Source organism: Manis javanica, chromosome 11, assembly GCF_040802235.1.
Source record: "Manis javanica isolate MJ-LG chromosome 11, MJ_LKY, whole genome shotgun sequence".
In the NCBI taxonomy this organism is placed as follows: Eukaryota; Metazoa; Chordata; class Mammalia; order Pholidota; family Manidae; genus Manis; species Manis javanica.
Genome location: NC_133166.1, coordinates 81118179 through 81141758, shown reverse-complemented (window position 1 = coordinate 81141758; position 23580 = coordinate 81118179). Strand labels below are relative to the sequence as shown.

The window sequence follows — 23580 nt, the reverse complement described above, 5'->3', positions numbered from 1 at the left end:
CTAATTCTAAAATGCATACAGAATTTCAAAGGACTCAGGATAGCCAAACAATCATGAAAAAGGAAAAAGAACAAAGTAGGACTCACACTTTCCAATTTCAAAACTTACTACAAAGGAAGGGTAATTAAGGCAGTGTGATATTGGTACAAATATAGACATATAGATCAACTGAATAGAATTCAGAGTACAAAAATAAACCTGTATATTGATGGCAAACTGATTTTCAATAAAGGTGTCAAAACCATACAAATATTGCTGGGACAACTGGATTATCCACACAAAAAATATGAAGTTAGACCATTAACTCACACTGTATACAAGTATTAACTCAAAGTGGCTCAAAGACATAAATGTAAGAGCAAAATTGTAAAATTCTTAGAAGAAAATAGGGGTAAAACTTCATACCCTTAGTTTTTGCCATTTATGAGGCATAATATTATGAGTGCTTTCAAAGAAATTGGTAGGAAAAGTAGTAAAATCCTCAAAAAGAAGAGGGGGAAGATAAAAACAGCCAATTCAAAAATACATATAAACACCAAATAAACACAAAAAATTTCAACATCACTAGTTGCTAAGAAATAAAAATAAAAACAAAGTTTATTTAACTATCAATGTATCATGGTGATAAGGAAACGGACAAGCACAGCACATTAGATATAGATATGGATATAAATATAAATATAGATATGAGTACACATACACTACACATATGCATACAGATATTACATGGATGTTGAATTGTTACTTTAAAAAATTCCTGAACAGACACACACAAAAACACACATGCACAAATTATAACAAAGGGTATTAGTGGTTACACTGTACTATAAAATTATATAGATGGATTACAATGAGAATCTAGGCATGAAAATTAGTTTTTAAAAATGTATATACAAATGGCACTTTCCCTTTAGCGTGATCAAAGGAGTCAAAAGGCCAATGAAGAAGGGAGCATTTGTGGAGAAAGGCAGGCAGCAACCTCAGCAGAGTGACCACAAAAATGTTTCTGTTGTTACAGCCCAACACCCAGGAATGCAGGCAACAGGTACCATGGGGTGTGCTCACCCATGACGGTAACACCCTGATCCATTACCTGCTTTGGAAGTAACAAGCTGCAGCACAAGAGGCCTTCTCGTTACAATGCCGGACCCTCGAGGGAGAAAGTCCCTAAAAAAAAAAAAAGAAGGAAATAACAGATTAAGGTACTTTGAATAATTCTGATCACCTATAAATGTCTAACTCAAGTTCACAGTTACTTTAATTTCCAACTTTTTGATGCATCACATGTCTACAGAATACTAGGCCCAACCTACAAAAGAAGCATTTGCAAAGTAATAAAAAAAAGAAGTAGAGGAGAAAGGCCTCTGCCATTGAATAGTAATCCATGTGCATTATTATAATAACCTCACTAGAATATGACACTCATCCATTTAGCTGGAATTAATAAAATTTTGCATTAAATTATTGTGTACTGTCAATTCACTTTTATTTTCAGAGCATCAGCATTTATAAAAGCATTTGATGCAGAAATGAATCCTTATACTTTTTGGTAATTAAAACATTCAATACTCTGTCCAGCTTCAAGATCAATAATAGCATCATCAAATACTAACCATTATTAAAGGTAATAAAGTCTTATTAGATGTATCTTCTAAACATCCTAAAAATTTTCTCTAATAAAAGGTCGCACATAGAATGTGGGATGAGGTAGAGATAAATATTGTATATGTAGAAATTAATAGCAGAAAATAATATTGCAGTGTGAGTGTTGGTTGTTCTCATTCATGATAGATCTTAGTTTATTCTTTTCTTATTGAAGTATAGTTGATATACAATCTTATATTGGTTTCAAGTACACAGCACAGTGGTTCAACAGTTATCCATATTATTAAATCCTCACCCTAACTCACCCTAGTGCAGTTACTATCTGTCAACATAGGAAAATGTTATATAATCACTGGTTATATTGGGAGTTTTTTTTTAAGGGAGCTTTTCAATAAATAAAGACTCAGTTTAAAATGGCATGTTAATACACACTAGATCAATAAAACTGTAGAAAAAAAGTATTTTGTAACTACATCTGCAATGCCACAAACATCAGTATTGATTCTGCACTACCCAATACTTTGTAAACATACCTATAACACAACTTTTAAACACTTTTGGAATGCCTCACAACTTTTAGGAGACCCACCTATAGGTGTGCAGCACCTGTACTCTTACTAAGCTCCAGGGGATTCTGATGCTCACCATGGCTGGAGTGATTACAGCTTCATGTTGGGATATATTACTCAACAATTTAGTGGGTGACAATGGCATAGGGCTTACTATGAGTTTTCTAGGACATTTTGCAGGACAGTTTCAACACATTTGGGATCTCAAAGAAGAGCAACTTAAACAACTGGTAAAAGCCAGTGAGAATGCTGCAGAACCCAAGCCTTTGGATACTTGGAGAGTTACAGAGACAAGAGTAAGGAGAATTTCTCCTGCTATGACTAATTTATTTTGCAAGTGCTAGTGTAAATAAGGAAATCATAGTAAACCGCCCCTTAACCAAGTTAATGGCTTTACTCCTTAAGTCTGAGGCTGTTTCATCTGGCATGTCATTTGTATGTGACTGAAATAGAGAATAGTTATATTACAGGCTTGCTTTTCCTCTAAAAAAATGCTACCTGAAATAAATATTATTTATTCATCCAAAAATTTTCACTGAGGAATTAAGAAGTGCTAGGTAGATGCTGTGGGCCCAGCCTGCACTAGGTAGACACCAGGGGTTTAAAATCTCATGTGATGATGAAGACATCTATCTACAAAACTGTTACAGGAGGGAGAAGATAAACTACATTAGGTTCAGAAAAGAGAGATTGATACTCTCCTTTTAAAAATATCTGAATGTATATAATTAATACACTTTTAATATTCCCCAGGAACTATATTAGAATATTTGCTAGTTTTGATGATTTCAATAATCACTTAAACTGTAATAAAAACAAGGAGAGCATCTACTCTGTGCCTAGAACCAAAAAGGAAGAAGTTGATTTGAGTATAAAAATAGAGAAGAAAACAAAACAAGAAAACTCCAGGGCAAAGAGCTGGAAGGAATCTACTGGAGCTGTTAGGACCATGAATGAGGTTTTAGGATGTATACATGCCGAAGAGAAATATTCAGGTTTAAAAGCCTGAATAAAGCCATTTAATAAAAATACATACATTTATTCTTAAAAAAAATAATATAGAAGAAGGAAGGAAAGAGGGATGGAAGGAAAAGAAGAAGAAAGGAGGTCTAGTTACATACATAATACCTTCATGCCAAGGACCTATTTCATCTCATGCCTATGACCATATATTTATAATGAAGATTTAGTAACAATCCCTTTGAACATTATTAGAGCAAAACAGAATGTATTAAACATTTTAAATAGCAAATAATTATCATGTTTGGCTGCAAAGTAAGTCCATAGATACATCTAATGTTTCTCTCTTTTGTATCAAGCAAAGAGAACTTTGTATTAAGAGTTCAACAATTGAGTGGGTGATATGGCATAGGGAATGTTATGAGTTTTGCAGGAAATTTAGTACACAACCCCCTTTTTTGCTAACTCATGCCTACTGGCCCCCTTCATGGCTCTCACAGTCCTACCTCCACAGCACACATTCTCACCAAAAGTCAAAGATTTGGTAACCAAATCCTGCTATTTCAAGTCTCTCTTAACTTCACAAAGTATCTGAGTTCAACAAAGCACTAAGAGAGACATTTCTCTCTTGTGAAGAGTGAGTGGCTTATATGGTATCCTGAAGATTCATGTCATGCTGATGATCCAGCAGCATGGAAAACACATGCCCAGCACACTCATGCTATGAGAGCTCAGGGGATGAGCCCTCAGATGAAACAGAGAACCTTGCTTTGAGTCCCAACTCTGCCACTGAGTGGGCAAAATTCCCTCGAAATCTGTTTCTTTTGCCACTAAAGTGAGATAATCCCATGGATCAAATGAAATGCAAAATAGGGCAACTTTTAAAAATTGAAATATAGTTGATACAGTACATTGGTTTCAGGTATACAACATAGTGATCTGACAATTATATATATTACTAAATATTCACCATGATTAGTTACCATCTGTCAACATACAAAGATATTACATTATTTACTATATTCCCTATGCTGTACTTTCATCCCTGTAACTAGTTTATTTTATAATTAATTAAAGTTTACACCTCTTTATCCCCCTCACCTATTTCACCTTACCTGCCCCCCAGCAACCTCCAATCTGTCCTCTACGAGTTTGTTTTGTTCATTTGTTCACTTGTTTTATTTTTCATATTCCACACAAAAGTGAAATAGTGCAATATGTGTCTTTGTCTGACTACCCTTTAGATTCATCCATGTTGTCACAAATGGCAAGATTTCCTTCTTTTTTAAAGCTGAGTAATATTCCATTGCATATATGTACCACTTCTTTTTTATTTATTCATCTATCGATGGAGATTAGGTTGATACCATATACTGGCTACTGCAAATAATGCTAAAATAAACAGAGGAGTGCATATATCTTTTTGAATTCATTTTTCAGTTTGCTTTCTTCAGTTAAACTCACAGAAGTGGAATTACTAGGTAGTATTTTTATAAATTTCTGTTTTTAATTTTCTGAGAACCCTCCTTACTGCTTTCCATAGTGGCTGCATCAATTCACATTCCCACCAACAGTGTATGAGAGTTCCCTTTTCTTCACATCCTCAAACATACAGCAACGTTTTAAAACAACCACCACCATAGAAAACGTAGTATATTATTATTGCTGCAATATAGCCACAGTATGTTTTCTCTGATATTGTAGCATTCTCTCATTTTAAAAAAGTGTCTACACACAATATTTTAATATTTTATGAATGGAATTTGAAGATGAAGAGGTACAGACCCCACCTGAACTGTCCCCTTGGTGTTGACCAGTTGCTCTAGTTTAGACAGCTCAGTTCCTTATTCCCACCTCCATCAACTGGGAACCAAGACACTGGTACAAACAATCATGAATAATTCATTAGCCACTGAGTGCAACCAATGGTTTGAATTTTATTTTTTTTCTGGCAATAGATGGTTGGGTTCTCCTATAAGAACATCTTATGGGAAAATTACTTTGCTAAATTAATGCAGAAAAAAATAATGACTGTGCCTTTATCACTACTGTGGATTTAAATTATACCTTTGTCATTTATGATTGATAGGATATTCAAGGTAAAAAGTGACAAGAGTCATCTGAAGACTAAGCATTACTGAACTGGCCCCATTCTATTGTCTGACTGCCTTTTTCATGGTTGGACTAAACAGATTTTTAAGACAGAAGGAGTGTTCCCCTCTCTGTGCCATATGGCAGCTGCAATTCAAATGCCTTTCTTCTCTCTCAGCCTACTTTAATAAAGCATTAATCTGTGTACTCTTAACAGCTGGTCTTCAGGCAGTAAGTCAATGCTCTTTTATGGTTTCCTGACTCCTGCACAAAAAGTAGAGCCTAATTCCCATGCTATAGTCTAAGAGCCATCTTGATAATATTTCTTATTGGCTCTCCCAGAAACTTGGTTTCCAAGAGATACTGTTGCTCCACTAGGAAATGATTTGCCTTTGGACACCTAAAAAAGGAGTGCACACTTGCTGCATCAACAAAGCTAAAAGGAATTTTCCCTCTTAACAGCAAATAAAGTAACTACAGAGATGTTTTTCTTCAACTCAGATGGAAACAAGCATTAACCAGATGATCTGTTCATAGATGTTTAACATCTGCCCTTGACTGGGGATAAGAAACATAATTCATACTCTCCAAGAACTTAATTCATGTAGGATTCATCCAAAGATAAAGAAGTTTAATCTTAGAGGAGAATGGAATGCAAATGATTACAATAAGCATGACAGGCACTATGGTTAAGCTCCATGCAAGGTGAAGTACTGACACAGAGCAGAGGATAATCTCTTCTGCTTGTGGGACTAGCCAGAAACCATTCCAGAGAGACATGAGGCAGGAGGCATTGCACAGGAGGATAATCTCTTCTGCTTGTGGGACTAGCCAGAAACCATTCCAGAGAGACCTGAGGCAGGAGGCATTGCACAGAGGATCAGGATGTGCAAAGACATGGAAGACCAAAGTAACACAGAACATTAAGGAACTGTAAATACTAAAGGAATACTCTTATCCACTACAGAATGCTGTGGAGCAAAGGCTGGAGAAAGAGACAGAAGCAGACCCGGAAACCCTCACCTAGATTTTTTTCTTCCTGTGAGAATTGGAAGGCACTAAAAAAGGTTTTAATGATCAGATTTGCATTTCAGAAAACTCACTGGGGAACTATACAGAGAATGTTGAAAAGGGGAAAGACAAGGGGAGGGAGAGTAGTCACTAGCCAGTCTAGGTCACAAAAGAAGAAGAAGGTGGTGAAGATTAAGTCTTAATTAACAGGAATGGTAGATATGGGAAGATGACAGCAGAGAGAGTGGAAAATTGACAGAACTTAATGATCACCTTGATGTGGAATGAAGTGACATGAAAGAGTTAGGATAAATCTCACATTTCTGATTTGGGTAGCTGGTTGAATAGTGGTGCCATTATCCAGAATAGGGAATATAGAAAGGCCCAGTTATAGCTGAAATTTATGCAGTGTTTTCCATGTACCAGGCACCATTCTTATTTGATACTCTTAACAACACTATGAGGTAGGTATTCTTGTTATTCTCACAGATAAGGAAACTGAGGCACAGAGAGGTCACATAACTTTCTCAGGACCACAAAGCTCTTAAGTGACAGGTCTGGGACTCATACCTAGACAGTCCAACTCTAGCATCTCTACTAATGTAACCATTAGACTATGCTATATTGTGAAAGAAATGGCTGAAGAAGATGAGGGAATATATTTGGATATGTTGATCTTTAGCAGCCTAAAAAATATATAGATGGAGCAAATAGTTAAACTAAGCAGTTGAAACTCAGGACAAAAGTCCTGTCTGGAAATAATAATTTGACAATCATCAATGGAGCAGGTAGGTGAAGCCATGAGAACAGATGAGTAGGAATGGAGTGGAGAAAAATGATAATCATGGATTCTGGGAAATACCAACACTTAATGGGATTGAAAGGGGCACCTAAAACATAAGTCAAATGCTCAAAGGCACAAATATCCCCAGAGTCACACTAGCCTCTTAAACATCTCCACTTAGATATCTCAAACTCAATCTCTACAACTTAATTCATTATTATATATCCAACAGGTTTCTCCTCCTTCATTCTCCATCATGATCCATATCATCTGTATGCACACAGTCAGCCAAGCCAGGTATGAGGGAATCATCCATCCTCCAGCTTCCTCTGTGCTCATACTCAAAATTGTTCATTATGTCCTGCTGATTCTACTTTCTTAATATCCCTAAATGCATACACTTCTTTCTCTATTTCAGTCATCACTCCAGGTACCAACTCTCACTAATCTCCCAGTTAATTCCACTATATCTTTTTGAGCACCTTTCATTCCAACCAACAGCAGCATAAGTGCCATGACATTATTTCCTGACTATAAATCATTTAATGGCGCCCCATTGTCTTTATCATGAAATTCAAACCATAAACAAAGCAGAAAAAAAAGCCGTGCCCTCTACTCAAACTTTCTGTGTGTCACTATGCTCTCAGGCTCAGTGCCTTGGCACACACCACACTCTCCCATCATTGGGTGCCCTCCCTCAACTTCTCCCTCTAGCCAACTCCTACATAATCTTTCATACTCAGGTCCATGTCATCTTTTCTGAGAAGCCTTCTTTGACATTCCTCTTACATGCCTCTATCTAAGTTCTCAATACACACTTTTCACTTTGGTCTATTTACATGTCTGCTCCCTGTATTGTATTCCTCCCTGTGTCTACTTCAGTGCCTAAGTATTAAATATTTTTAATACTTTCTATCTGCCCTTTCAAGAAGATTTCTCATTGCCCACATACTCATAATGTGGAGGGAAATACACCCATATCTGATTCTCCATCTGGCAGAAAACTAAGTCACATTTTACATGGTCAGAAAGAACAGGTACGATAATTTTCAATTTACCAATAATTTTCTGATGTCACTTAAATTAATATATTTTATTATGGATGTCTAGGGTCCAACAGCATTCACCAAAGTAAAAAAATACAGAACATCATGTGGGCCAACGTGACTATCTAAAGATAGAGAGTAGAACTGGGAGGAGACATTTTTTAATCCCAGAGCCAATATACTTTTAAAAAGAGAAATCTCTTCTAAAAAATTATCTTTAAAGTACAATTTCTTGTGCTCCAAAATAATTCATGTAGGATTACTATCTCAGTCCTTCAAAAGGATAACCCAATTAAAGATCTGGGACAGAGAGAAAGAGGTAAAGGAGAGAGAGAAAGAAACAGAGACAAGTCATTGCCAAATACTGTCCACCTCCTATCCCAAGAAGCAGTGAGGTCATATATTCTACACGCTGAACACAAGGTTGCTGTTAAAATGGCTTTGTGCTTCCATGCCAGAATTCTGGAACTTTGCCAATTATTACAATGCCACTTTAATTGCCAAAGGAAGTAATTATGCCAAAATCCACAGATTTAGTTGGAAATTTTCCACTGAAGTTTCTTTTTCCCTAAATTCTTAGCACAGTAAGAATGTTACCACTTAGCAGATTTGTAAAAGATCACATTTTTCTGCTATCAGTTACTCTATGATTTGACATACTCCATAAATACCACCATCATTTTGTTTGAAAAACATAGCTACAAATCCAGTTGCAGGGAACACTCTGTTTTAATTTTTTTTTACTACATCTAAGAAATGTTAATATTTACCTTTCATTAATAAAACTCAAATTTTCTAAGCAATATACTTTCATTAAATATAATTAATTAATAATTAATGGTTTTCATTACAACATTCAAAATGCAGAATTTTCTGAGTCATACGTCTATAACCCAAATGAAGAAGCCAGTTCTCAATTTTTTACTATGTGTTCTACCCACCAGGAAACACTCTAAAAAAATTAATGCTTTCATATTTAATCCACTTCACTGAATTATTTACAAAGCCAGTTTGTTCAAGAATTTAAAGCACCAGATTAATGAGTCCCAGTTTAAGTAGTGGCCTTTGTCACTCTATTCCAAATCACAAATTATTCATTACCCTGGGTAGCTGTCACATAAATGGATGAAAAAGGGACAACTAAACAAAGTGCTAGTTGCCTGCCCAATTTCCATCTCTCCTTTTCTTATTAATAGAATACCAATTTCACTGAGAATGGCAACATGCCCAACTTTAATAGGTAAATAAACAGATAACTAACTAAATAAATGTACACAGTCTCCCTGGCAAATGGGAAGTTCACATCACGAAGTTTTAGTCAATAAAATATAATTAGGTGGGAGCCAAGCTGGCGGTGTGAGTAGAGCAGTGGAAATCTCCTCCCAAAACCATATACATCTTTGAAAATACAACAAATACAACTATCCCTAAAAGAGAGACCAGAAGATACAGGACAACATCCAGGCTACATCTACACTTGCGAGAATGCAGTGCCTCATGAAGGGGGTAAGATACAGGCCGCAGACTAGCAGGACATGAGTGCCCCTCACCCCAGTGCCCAGCGGGAGGAAAGGAGCCAGAGAGGAGAGGGAGAGGGAGCCCAGGACTGCTAAATACCCAGCCTTAGCCATCCGCATGGGGAGCGTAGACACACAGTGCATGGGGTGCTGGATACTAGGGAAAGGGGACAGTAAAACCTGCGAGCCAGTCCCCGTGGCCAGCGTCCCTGGGACAAAGAAAAGCGAGTGCTTTCTGAAAGTCTTAAAGGAACAGAAACCCAACAACTAGACGGAAGCATCCTGGGACACTTAGCCTAGCAGCTGGGAATCCCAGGTAACTCCAGGTGCCCCAACCCCCTGGTTGGCAGCACAGCTTGGAGGCCACTCACGGGGATAAAGAGCCTCCCACCCATTCCCCTTCCAGTGCTGCTCCGCCATAGCAGAGCAGAAGCTTGAGGCTGGCCGTGCCCACAGCAGCCAGGCAGAGCTTCTTTCACAGCAGCTGGGCAAGAATCAGAGATCCCATTTGTGCGCAGCTGCCCAGCACAAGCCACTATGGGTGACCATTCTCCCAGGAGAGGAAGGCCACAAACCAGCAAGACGGGATGGTCTCCCAGCCAACACTCATGCCAGCTCCCCACAACAACCTCTATCACCATGAAAAGGCAGAAGAATTTGATCCAGACCAAAATCACAGAGACAACCTCTGAGAAGGAGCTTAGAGAGAGAGACCTAACCAATCTTACTGAAAAAGAATTCAAAATAAAGTCATAACCATGCTGAGGGAGATGCAAAGAAAAATACAAAAGCTAACAGACAAAGTAGGGAGGGAGACTACAGAAATAAAACAATCTTTGGAAGGCTTTATAAGCAGAATGGATGAGATGCAAGAGGCCATTGATGGAATAGAAACCAGAGAACAGGAATGCATAGAAGCTGATGCAGAGAGAGATAAAAGGATCTCCAGGAATGAAACAATATTAAGAGAACTGTGTGACCAATCCAAAAGGAACAATATCCACATTATAGGGGTACGAGAAGAAGAAGAGAGAAAAACAGGGACAGAAGGTGCATTTGAAGAAATAATTGTTGAAAACTTCCCCAAACTGGGGGAGGAAATAATCAATCAGACCACAGAAATACACAGAAATCCCAAAAGAAAGGAGGACAACACCAAGACACATAATAATTAAAATGGCAAAGATCAAGGACAAGGACAGAGTACTAAAGGCAATAAGAGAGAGAGAGAAAAGGTAACCTACAAAGGAAAACCCATCCAGCTATCATCAGACTTCTCAACAGAAACCTTACAGACCAGAAGAGAATGGCATGATATATTTAATGCAATGAAACAGAAGGGCCCTGAACCAAGAATACTGTATCCAGCACGATTATCATTTAAATACGAAGGAGGGATTAAACAATTCCCAGACAAGCAAAAGTTGAGGGAATATGCCTCCCACAAACCACTTCTACAGGGTAATTTAGAGGGACTGCTCTAGATGGGAGCACTCCTAAGGCTAAACAGATGACACCAGAGAAAATAAAATCACAGCAAAGAAAGCAGACCAACCAAATACTAACTAAAGGCAAAAAATAAAATCAACTACTCACAAAAGCAGTCAAAGGAAACACAAAAGAGTACAGAATAAAACACCCAACATATAAAGAATGGAGGAGGAGGAATAAGAAGGGAGAGAAATAAAGAATCACCAGACAGTATCTATAATAGCTCAGTAAGCGAGATAAGTTACCCAGTAAGATACTAAAGATGCTAACCTTGAACCTTTGGTAACCAAGAATCTAAAGCCTGCAATGGCAATAAGTACATATCTTTCAGTAATCACCCTAATATAAATGGACTGAATGGACCGATCAAAAGACACAGACTAACAGAATGGATAAATAAGCAAGACCCATCTTTATGCTGCTTACAAGAGATGCACCTCAAACCCAAAAACATGCACAGACTAAAAGTCAAGGGATAGAAAAAGATATTCCATGCAAGCAACAGGGAGAAAAAAGCAGGTGTTGCAGTACTAGTATCAGACAAAATAGACTTCAAAACAAAAAAAGTAACAAGAGATAAAGAAGGACATTACATAATGACAAAGGGCTCAGTCCAACAAGAAGATAAAACAATTATAAATATATATGTACCCAACCCAGGAGCACCAATATATGTAAAACAAATACTAACAGAACTAAAGGAGGAAATAGAATGCAGTGCATTCATTTTAAAGGACTTCAACACACCACTCACTCCAAAGGATAGATCCACCAGACAGAAAATAAGTAAGGACACAGAGGCACTGAACAACACAGTAGAACAGATGGGCCTAATAGACATCTACAGAACTCTACATCCAAAAGCAGCAGGATACACATTCTTCTCAAGTGCATATGGAACATTCTCCAGAATAGACCACATACTGGACCACAAAAAGAGCCGCAGTAAACTCAAAAAGACTGAAATTCTACCAACCAACTTATCAGACCACAAAGGAATAAAACTAGAACTAAATTATACAAACAAAGCAAAAAAGGCCAACAAACCCATGGAGGCTTAACAACATGCTCCTAAATAATCAATGAATCAATGACCAAATTATAAATAGAGATCAAGCAATATATGGAAACAAATGACAACAACACAAAGCCCCAATTTCTGTGGGACACAGCGAAAGCAGTCTTAAGAGGAAAGTATATAGCAATCCAGGCATATCTAAAGAAGGAAGAACAATCACAAATGAATAGTCTAATGTCAGAATTATCAAAAAAGGAAAAAGAAGAACTAATGAGGCCTAAAGTCAACAGAAGGAGGGACATAATAAAGATCAGAGAAGAAATAAATAAAATTGAGAAGAATAAAACAAAAGAAAAAAATCAATGAAACCAAGAGCTGGTTCTTTGAGAAAATAAACAAATAGATAAGCCTCCAGTCAAACTTATTAAGAGAAAAAGAAAGTCAACACACATCAACAGAATCAGAAATGAGAAAGGAAAAATCATGACAGACCCCACAGAAATACAAAGAATTATTAGAGAATACTATGAAAACCTATATGCTAACAAGCTGGAAAACCTAGAAGAAATGGACAACTTCTTAGAAAAATACAACCTTCTAATACTGACCAAGAAAGAAACACAAAATCTAAACAAACCAATTACCAGAAAAGAAATTGAAGCGGTAATCAAAAAACTACCCAGAAACAAAACCCCGGGCAAGATGGATTTACCTCGGAATTTTATCAGACATACAGGGAAAACATAATACCCATTCTCCTTAAAGTTTTCCAAAAAATAGAAGAGGAGAGAATATTCCCAAACTCATTCTATGAAGCCAACATCACCATAATACCAAAACCAGGCAAAGACCCCACCAAAAAAGAAAACTACAGACCAATATCCCTGATGAATGTAGATGCAAAAATACTCAACAAAATATTAGCAAACTGAATTCAAAAACACATCAAAAGGATCATACACCATGACCAAGTGGGATTCATCCCAGGGATGCAAGGATGGTACAACATTCGAAAATCCATCAACATCATCCACCACATCAACAAAAAGAAAGACAAAAACTACATGATCATCTCCATAGATGCTGAGAAAGTATTTGACAAAATTCAACATCCATTCGTGATAAAAATTCTCAACAAAATGGGCATAGAGGGCAAGTACCTCAACATAATAAAGGCCATATATGATAAGCCCACAGCCAACATCATACTTAACAAAGAAAAGCTGAAAGCTTTTCCTCTGAGATCGGGAACAAGACAGGGATGCCCACTCTCCCCACTGTTATTCAACATAGTACTGGAGGTCCTAGCCACAGCAATTAGACCAAACAAAGAAATACAAGGAATCCAAACTGGTAAAGAAGAAGTAAAACTGTCACTATTTGCAGATGACATGATATAGTACATAAAAAACCCTAAAGACTCCACTCCAAAACTACTAGAACTGATATAGGAATACAGCAAAGTTGCAGGATACAAAACTAACACACAGAAATCTGTGGCTTTCCTGTACACTAACAATGAACTAACAGAAAGAGAAATCAGGAAAACAATTCCATTCACAATTGCATCAAAAAGAATAAAATACCTAGGAATAAACCTAACCAAGGAAGTGAAAGACCTATACCCTGAAAACTACAAGAGACTCTTAAGAGAAATTAAAGAGGACACTAGAAAATGGAAACTCATTCCGTGCTCATGGCTAGGAAGAATTAATATCACCAAAATGGCCATCCTGCCCAAAGCAATATACAGATTTGATGCAATCCCTATCAAATTACCAACAATATTCTTCAATGAACTGGAACAAATAGTTCAAAAATTCATATGGAAACACCAAAGACTCCTAACAGCCAAAGCAATCCTGAGAAGGAAGAATAAAGTGGGGGGGCTCTCACTCCCAAACTTCAAACTCTACTACAAAGCCACAGTAATCAAGACAATGTGGTACTGGCACAAGAACAGAGCCACAGACCAGTGGAACAGAATGGAGAGTCCCGATATTAACCCAAACATATATGGTCAATTAATATTCGATAAAGGAGCCATGGACATACAATGGGGAAATGACAGTCTCTTCAACAGATGATGCTGGCAAAACTGGACAGCTACACATAAGAGAATGAAACTGGATCACTGTCTAACCCCATACACAGAAGTAAATTCGAAATGGATCAAAGACCTGAATGTAAGTCATGAAACCATAAAACTCTTAGAAAAAAATCATAGGCAAAATTCTCCTGGACATGAATATGAGCAACTTGTCCATGAACATAACTCCTCAGGCAAGGGAAACAAAAGCAAAAATGAACAAGTGGAACTATATCAAGCTGAAAATCTTCTGTACAGCAAAGGACACCATCAATAGAACAAAAAGGTACCCTACAGTATGGGAGGATATATTCATAAATGACAGATCCGTAAAGGGTTGACATCCAAAATATATAAAGAGCTCATTCACCTCAACAAACAAAAAGCAAATAATACAATTAAAAAAAAGGGCAGAGGAGATGAACAGACAGTTCTCCAAAGAAGAAATTCAGATTGCCAAAAGACACATGAAAAGATGCTCCACATTACTATTCATCAGAGAAATGCAAATTAAAACCACAATGAGATATCACCTCACACCAGTAAGGATCGCCACCATCCAAAAGAAAAACAACAACAAATGTTGGCGAGGTTGTGGAGATAGGGGAACCCTCCTATACTGCTGGTGGGAATGTAAATTAGTTCAACCATTGTGGAAAGCAATATGGAGGTTCCTCAAAAAGCTCAAAATAGACATACCATTTGACCCAGGAATTCCACTTCTAGGAATTTACCCTAAGAATGCAGCAGCCCAGTTTGAAAAAGACAGATGCACCCCTATGTTTATCGCAGCACTACTTACAATAGCCAAGCAATGCAACCTAAGTGTCCATCAGTAGATGAATGGATAAAGAAGATGTGGTACATATACACAATGGAATATTATTCAGCCATAAGAATAAAACAAATCCTACCATTTGCAACAACATGGATGGTGCTAGAGGGTATTATGCTCAGTGAAATAAGCCAGGCAGAGAAAGACAAGTATCAAATGATTTCATTCATATGTGGAGTATCAGAACAAAGAAAAACTGAAGGAACAAAACAGCAGCAGAATCACAGAACCCAAGAATGGACTAACAGTTACCAAAGGGAAAGGGACTAGGGAGGATGGGTGGGAAGGGAGGGATAAGGGAGGGGAAAAAGAAAGAGGGCATTACAATTATGTGGGGGGGTGCATGGGGAGGGCTATGCAACACAGAGAGGACAAGTAGTGATTCTATAGCATCTTGCTATGCTGATGGAAAGTGACTGTAATGGGGTGTGGGGGGGTGACTTGGTGAAGGGGGGAGCCTAGTAAACATAATGTTCTTCATGTAATTGTAGATTAATGATAACAAATATATATAATTAGGGTTTGCTGAGTGACATCAGGGATAGTTTCTTTAGAAGTGTCTGTTTTAGGTGCTATGTATATTTTGCCCTTTTCTCTTCTTTCTTCCCCTTATCAATTAACTATACCTGACAGCAGAGTACCCCAACCATCTTAAACCAATGGACCTTGAAAATGGAAGGTATGGATTAAGGATGGCACAGCAAAAAAAGAGTCTAGGATAGTGATGGCACTATGAGTCACTGGGCCAGCCTTGTACTGCCTAACAAAGAAAGTGAGATAGAAAGAAAGAGAGAGAAGCTATTCTTTAGAACAGTGTTTTTCTTAACACTATTTTTAATTATTGTTTCCCTAGGCATTTTTCAATAAATTTCTCCCCATGAAATTTAATGCCACAGATACATTGCATATCAGTATATTTACTGTACATATATCTGTGCTTTATACATAAAAGGAGTAAGAATTTTTCCCCCCAAGAATATATTTTTGCCTCCTTTGGAGCAATCTCATTCCCATTGAGAATAGTGCTGCAGATCATAAGAGAACCCAGGATAGTAAACTCTATCCTGTCAGTCATCCCTTGCTGCAGGGTTACTAAAAGAGATAGTATACAAAGGATAAGGTCAGATGGCTTTTACTTCAAACTACTACACATGCCCTTCTGAACCCTGGAAACTTTGGCTGAACCATAGGGAACCCTCATTTGGTCTATTTAGGAGACTGGCTTAAGGTCTAGTACCAAAGAGGCTGAAAGACCTACCTTGCTCCATTTCCATGAAGCCTATACATTAATCTCAGACCTTTTGTACTTTGTACTACAGTGGCTGGAAAGGCCTGAGGGTAAATGACCATACCCAGTGGGAAGGACAAGAGAACACTTAACCAATGACTAGGGCAGGACTGGTCTGGGTGGCCCACTTCAACTCTCCCATATGACTTGACTTGGAGGAATATGCCCCCTCCAACTACTGTCCTTGGTCCTGAATATCTATTAACCTACTCTTTGCAGAGGGTTGGAAGGAAATAGTATGGCTAAGAGTTAAAGTAAGTTTTCCTAGTCAATGCCAAGCTCATCTGTTTTCACTTTTTCTAAGACATGGAAGAAAAATTAGGTATTTAATTGGAAACCAAAAAAGTATAGGTCAGTTTCTCCATTAAAACAGAACAGAGAGCCACAGCCACACTGTTTACTTAAAAAGAATGGGAGTCTGATTTTCCAATTATCAAGAAGGCATTTAAGTGGATCTTGGATCAGGTTCCTCCCTAACACTCTAGGAGCCTCATCCATTACTCCTCCAGGCAAACCTTTCATTCTTGGAATATCTGGCTTCCAAATGACTTCACACTAATTTCAGGCCTCTTGTGTGGAGTCAGTCCTCTACCAAGAAAGACCTTCCCCAACCCACCTTTCTTTACCCATCTTACATTTAAAAAGAGAATGTTGGCACAGCCTCATTGGGGATGCATTTCTTGATATGCCAGCTTGAAATGCCAGCATATTTGGATGTTCCTCCTCTTTATTCCAAGATACCATTATCCCCATCATATCCTCTTTCCTAGGCAAGCTCCCTTAAGACAAGGGACCTCATTTCTATGAGGCCAGTGTTTGGCACAGCAACTGGCACAGAGGAGTGCTCAAAGGTGACCTGGTGAAGAAATAATGTCAGCATTCTAGGAATTAAAACTATGAATTTATTAGGAAGATGAATTTTAAAGATTGATTTAAAAAATAAGTATGCAAACATTCATAAAGATATGGGTATCATGTATATTTTTTATTTTCTTTATTTATTTATCTATTATTTTATTTTATTTATTTATCTATTATTTTATTTTCTAACCAAGTGTTTCTAAGGCAGTGTATGACACGGTGATTAAGAATACAGATTGTAGCTCTAAAACGCCTGTGTCTGAATTCAGGATCCATTACCTGTTGGATCAGTTTCTTCATCTATAAATCTCCTCATCTGTAAATTTGTACAAGGGGAAAGGAATAGTACAATCCTTTATCTTTTGGTGGTCAAGTGTGATAGGCAACTCCAATTTTTTTCTGATTTGAGAAAGGTAAAATGATGCATGACACTTATACTGTGTAATGTAATCTGAAGCAGTGCCCTGGAATCAAAGACACAATGTTTCTGTAGCAAACAAATGACTAGTCACACTAACAGAGATAAAGACAGATTATGAATAACCTCATGTCCCTCAGGTCAAGTTTGTGAATAAATGAGTTTAGGTCAACAGAAGTTTTGCCAAATGAGTTATAAAAATAATATTTTGTTTTCAGAGCATTTTGCATTTTGAAATCATAGACAAGAAGACTGAAGTAGTAAATGGTCAAAAAGTGTTAGCTGTCATTGTATCACCATCATCACCATCATTATCATTATTTTTAGAAGAAATAGTAGTTAAGTTATCCTGAAATTTACTTCATAATTAATTATCCAAATTTGTTTCCAAAGGTAATATATCTCCATAGCAACAAGGAACAACTATCTCTTGCTCAGCATCTAAGCATGTGGCTTTAGGGTAAGTCAGATCCAGTTTTTCATACTGTATCTAGAGTTTTGAATATTGTGATATATCAAAATAAACACCTACAACTTTAACCTTTTCATCTGCTTCTTAGAAAGCTATCAGCTACTTAAAGGCTTCATTCTCCAAGAGTTCTCACTATTATTCTACTGCCTTCCTGCAGAAAGGTTAATGCAAAACATGAGAGGAAATCTTAAACCAACAAAAGAATCAACACACATTTCAACCACAGTGTGTTCAGTTCAAATACAGAATGACATGAGCCCTCTGGCATCTAGAATATTCCACAAGTGTGGCAAGTATTATTTCTAGCCACTTAAAAGCACCAGTGAAAAGAGCTCAAATACTTAGAAAAGAAAAGACTGCCATTCTCATGAGGAGAGGCATTTATTAGCCATTAATGGCCCTCTTTCATTGCCTTTCCATTGATGCATCTCTAATTGTTCCAATTACAATTTCAAGTAACAAAACCAATAATGGAAAAAGCCTGTAGTTCAGTGTGTGTGTTGTGAAAAGAGGTTTTTAACAGCACAAATCACACATAAAAGTATATGACAACATGAGACCTGGGCAAGCAATATTAAAATAAAGAGAGAAAGAGCATTGGCCAAGAAACCAGCTTGGGTTCCAGCTGTGACCTCAACATGTCATTTAATCTATAAGAGACTTCATTTCTATATCTTTAAAATGTGAGGACTGAGCTAATGCCTTCCAAAATGCCTTTGCCACTTTGAATATTCTATCAGTCTCTGGTGCTACAAGTAAATCAAGATATACAAAATATAATCCAACCCCTGACATTTTAAGTAATCTTAAAGCTTCCTGTTTTCACTTCCATAAGTGGGGATATTAATGTCCAGGTTAAGCCCAGAGAAACCAAACACAATCTCTTCTATTTCCTACCAGTTACCATGCATGGCACATAGCAGCTGCTCACAAATATTAGTTAAAGGGAAGGAAAACAGGGAGGAAGGCAGAAAAGCAAGAAGGCAGGAAGAAAAGAAGGAAGGGGCTGAGTAATTTCATATGGTTAGAGAGGACTGTGCTGAAAAACAGCTTGGACTGGGGGTTTTCTTACTTTCAAGAATGATATTAGAAAATTTCAAATTTAGAGATACTATATTAGAAAATATTACAGAGACAATATCCATTAAATATTTTCTGTCCTCAAAATTAACATGCTAAAAAATTTAAATGTGTGATAGATTATACAAGGTTATGTATTAATTATTGTGATACTTTAAATAATGTAGCATACTGTTTTCATTATTGAATATTTTTACTCATTATTGAATATATTTCCTCTAAACAAACACCAACCAACTGAAAATGAAAATACTGAGATTTAGAGTGAGGAAAGAAAAGACAGAAATCTCTTGATTCACTGAATGGAAAGTGGCATTTCAAACACAACAGTTCTAACATTAGTAACAAATAGAAGTATTTTAAATTACTGAATTACACATTTATGTGGCTAAAACCACATTAATTTTATTAATCTGAAGGTGAATATTGTAAACATTCACTGTTGGTCACATGCCAATAATTCCAAATAAAAGTTTCAGTTGCCACTCTCCAGTTTACATTTTCATGAAGTTAACACACAAGATTCTTATCTTACTTCTTGAGTCATAACATTTAAGGTATTTTTTAAACTATGAGATATGACCAATAAGTGTATTATGAAATCAATTTTGTAGATCATGACTACATATTTTTTATAATAGAAAGGAGCAGAATGCAACATCAAATATCTGATTTTATCACATGTAGAAATGCTAAGTATCTCATAAACTTTTTATTTCAGTTTTATAAACATGCACTAGGTCACAATGTAAAGTGTATTTCTTATAACAAAAAACACCAGATGAGGCCATACTACTACTCCACTTGAGACTATATAATTTATGGTATTTTAGATATATTGCAATTCTGTGTTACAAAATGAAAAAAAGTTATTTAACATAGAGGTGAGAATTTTAGAGTTTTAAAGAATTTTATCAAGAGCTTGAAAATACTAGGCTATTGTATTTTAACTCCCATTGGAGTTGCACTTTTAAATAGTGGATCAGGGTATCAGTGGATCAGGCCTCAGTGAGAAAATGAAGGTCGACCAGTGGCTTGAAGGAGTGAGTGAATTAGATGTGCAGATCCTGGGGAGATGTGTGCCTTGCATGCTAGATAGGAATGAGCAAAGGGAAGAAATCAGAGATTAGGTCAGGGGAGAAAGACAGATCAGATCATCTGGGCCATTGTAAAGATTCTGGCTCTTCTCTGTATGAAATGGGGATATATTTATCTGACTTACATTTAAGAGGAAATGTACCTCAACATAATAAATGCCATATATGACAAGTCCACAGCTAATATCATGTTTCAATGGCAAAAAGCTGAAAACTTCCTCTAAGATCAGGAACAAGATCAGAAAGATACCCACTCTCCTTACTTTTACTCAACATAGTATTAGAATTCCTAGCCACAGCAATTAGACAACAAAAATAAATAAAAGGCATCCAAATTGGAAAAGAAGAGGTAAAACTGTCACTCTTTGCAAGCGACATGATACAATATAGAGAAAACCCTAAAGACTTCACCAAAAAACTAATGTCTTCAACCAACTCCCACATTAACAATGTGGTTCAGTAAAAGAAAAGGGATTATAATGAAGAAAGGATTTGTTCCTAACACTAGCTCTAGGGCCTTAAGTTACTGAAGAACTTTTATCTGTTCTCTCATTTGTAAAATAGTAATAGTTCACTTGCCTTCCTCCAACATAGTTGTGTCATGTATTAGTACATAAGATAGTGCTTGGCCAAAAATTGTAGTGTGAAAAAAAACTAAGGCAGTGTTATTGTCAGCATCCATCTTAAAACATAAATTTAAATGAAAAAAATCTACCTCCACAGAGATAAAATTCAGAAAGCACCAAGTACAAAGGAGAAATCAACAATAAAGTCATTTTTAAAGTTACAGTATGTGCTGCCCTCCATTCTATGACATCAAACTATACATAAGACATTTCTTAAAAATCAGCCACATTTTTCATGTCGCTTCTTTCAATTAGAACTTCTCTTTATGGATCACCCCATTTTTACCCCAGTTCAACCCTTTAAAGGCTTCCTTAACATGACTGTTGCAGAAAACTCTCACTCAAATCACAGAAAACTATAAGTAGTTTTTAATCAATAACAGTACTTTTTTACATCCAATGCCTGACAAACACCTGACAGGCTGCGCCTCCAGTAGCTAAGTCAATCACCAAAATATGTTGCTTCTGGCACAGTGACTTTGTCTCAGGCTCATCAAACAATCAGCAAATAAACTTCTGTGTCAAAGTCAGTGGCAAACATTCACATTCACTGAACCAACTTTTAGTAAAATAATAAGAGAGAGTTAAGTCTTTGATCAGTAATTTTTTTTAAATAGCCTCTTCTTCTTAACAAAGATTATCACTCCTGAACACATTTCCACAGAGTCAACAACATTCCAGGTCATCACTTTGATTTTAAGCCATTGTCCAGATTTCAGACTCTTGCTTATACAAGACAAAAATATTTCTCGTGTCAGGAATTTTGGATCTAGAAGATTTCAAGGCTTGTCCTTCCTGAATGTCAACAGGGCTACCACAATTCAATAATGAGAATTTTTACTTTCATCTTACGGAAGTCTGATGTTGTTCACTAGCAGTTTTCAAAAGATTATTAAACCTCATTTATTTTAACTAATAAAAGAAATCTCAAGGCCTTGCATATTTGATTTTTAATAGTTCATATTATAGGTTACTACTTTAATTAAAGATATTAAATAGGAAGAACATGATATCAGAATAAAGAAGATGAATATTTGCTACTTAAAAGCTAAAGTTAATGGGTTCTCCAGGGTCAGAATACAGGATATAGCTTGGGATAGGGTTGTTCTATTCTTGAAAATGCCTGACTATTTATTAACCTTTTCATGATTCCCATAGCGCAATACAGATTGAAATGTAAACTTGAACTGATAATATGAAAATTCCTTGACATTTTCTTCACCCATTACCAGGTTTTCTATACCATCTACACATCACAGCTGGCTCTCAGCAATTTATATAAGAAGCACTAGCTCTCAGATATCCTAAAAAACAAATAATAATAGAGTGAGAGAGACCCTTTGGAAAAGGCCCCAGCTAGCACTTTAATTGCCAAAATTTAATTTTAATGGAAAACTATAGAATATTGTTGATACTATCTTGTTGGTATTCTTAACACCCAGTATGCCAAGTATTTAAACATTCTTGATAGAGTCTTCACTTGAAATATCAATTATTGTAATATGCTAAAACTAGTGATGCCAACATGGTGGATAGAGGCCTGATAACCCTGAGCAAATTGTGAGCTTTTACTATTAATATTGTTCCCTTAGGAAGATTGTCTGTCTCCTCCTTTGCCGTCAGCATACTGGGTGCCACTTCGCCTGCCATCAGTGTGCCTGCTCTGAATCACTCCTTTCCTCCCAGTTCTGCCTCTACTGCTTGGTAATGTGCTCAGATGTCAGATAACCTCACCTATCAGCGTGTGGAAGTGAGTGTGTTCTGGGCTAGGCCTGCCTTCTTCACCTTAGAGTACTATAGAGGACATGTGCTTCATCACTTTGGTTACTCACAGCCTATTTAAATTTACCTCTTGTCTCTCAGAGCTGTCTTCTTTCAAGGTAATATGGAATATCAAGGATTTGGAAATGTTTTCTAAAAAATAATGAAAAATATCATCGAACTGTCAAAATTACAAAATTGAGGACATACGAATTTTGGATTTCTGAATTCTGGCCAGATGAGGTATGAGTACATAATGTCACCTTTTGTGTGCACTGAACTCCACTGAACTTTTGAAGCACTGATAATATACATATTTTGGCAAATTCAGTTCTCTTGAAAAGGAGGTAAGTATAATGGCTTTTAGTACTCATCTGTGATAAGTGAGGAAAGCGACAAGGAAGAACTAAGGGAATCATTAGCTATTTTGGAGTTCACTAGTGACAGAGCTGGGGCTAAAGCTTGATATTCTGATATTCAAACTGACTCTTTTTCTAAAAAATGAACTGCCTCCCAAAGAAGTTGCCTTACACATGAAGTCCTCTCTCCAGGGATCTCCACCACTTGCAAAAAGCATGTCTAAGAGGTCAAGAGGAATGTCAAGAAATTTTGTTCCCTACTTGCAGCAGAGGCTAATCAGTTTATATTAAGAAAAATAAAATAGTTTAGATGACAGGTTAAACTGGAGAGGAAGAAAGTCGAGATGAGAGGGAAAACTAAAGGCTCAGATCTTTTACTTTTGCAGGAGAAACATAAAAAAGTAAAGACAGAAAAAAGGTAACACTAACTACGCACAGAGAGAGTTAGAGCCCCATTTAGAATAAAGTCTGTGTGCTGTTATATGTAGAAACAAGAGCACTCAGATATCTTTAAAAGAAAGATCTTGGTACAATTATGCATTTGTGCTCAAACTTCTTCCCCCCATCCTCCTCTGAAGCCTCCCTCCAGCCATTTACATACT

The 23580-nt window shown here is 36.8% G+C and overlaps 1 protein-coding gene across 4 annotated transcripts in view; it reads right to left on the bottom strand.

Annotated features, from left to right (window-relative positions):
• DNM3 (dynamin 3) overlaps nucleotides 1–23580 on the bottom strand; it is a 546077-nt gene that overhangs the window by 455262 nt on the left and 67235 nt on the right. For all 4 annotated transcript variants that reach the window (XM_073216760.1, XM_073216763.1, XM_073216762.1 and 1 more), the window contains exon 2: nucleotides 1094–1167. In XM_073216760.1, the coding sequence (XP_073072861.1) occupies nucleotides 1094–1167 (74 nt within the window). The remainder of the gene's footprint in view (nucleotides 1–1093; nucleotides 1168–23580) is intronic.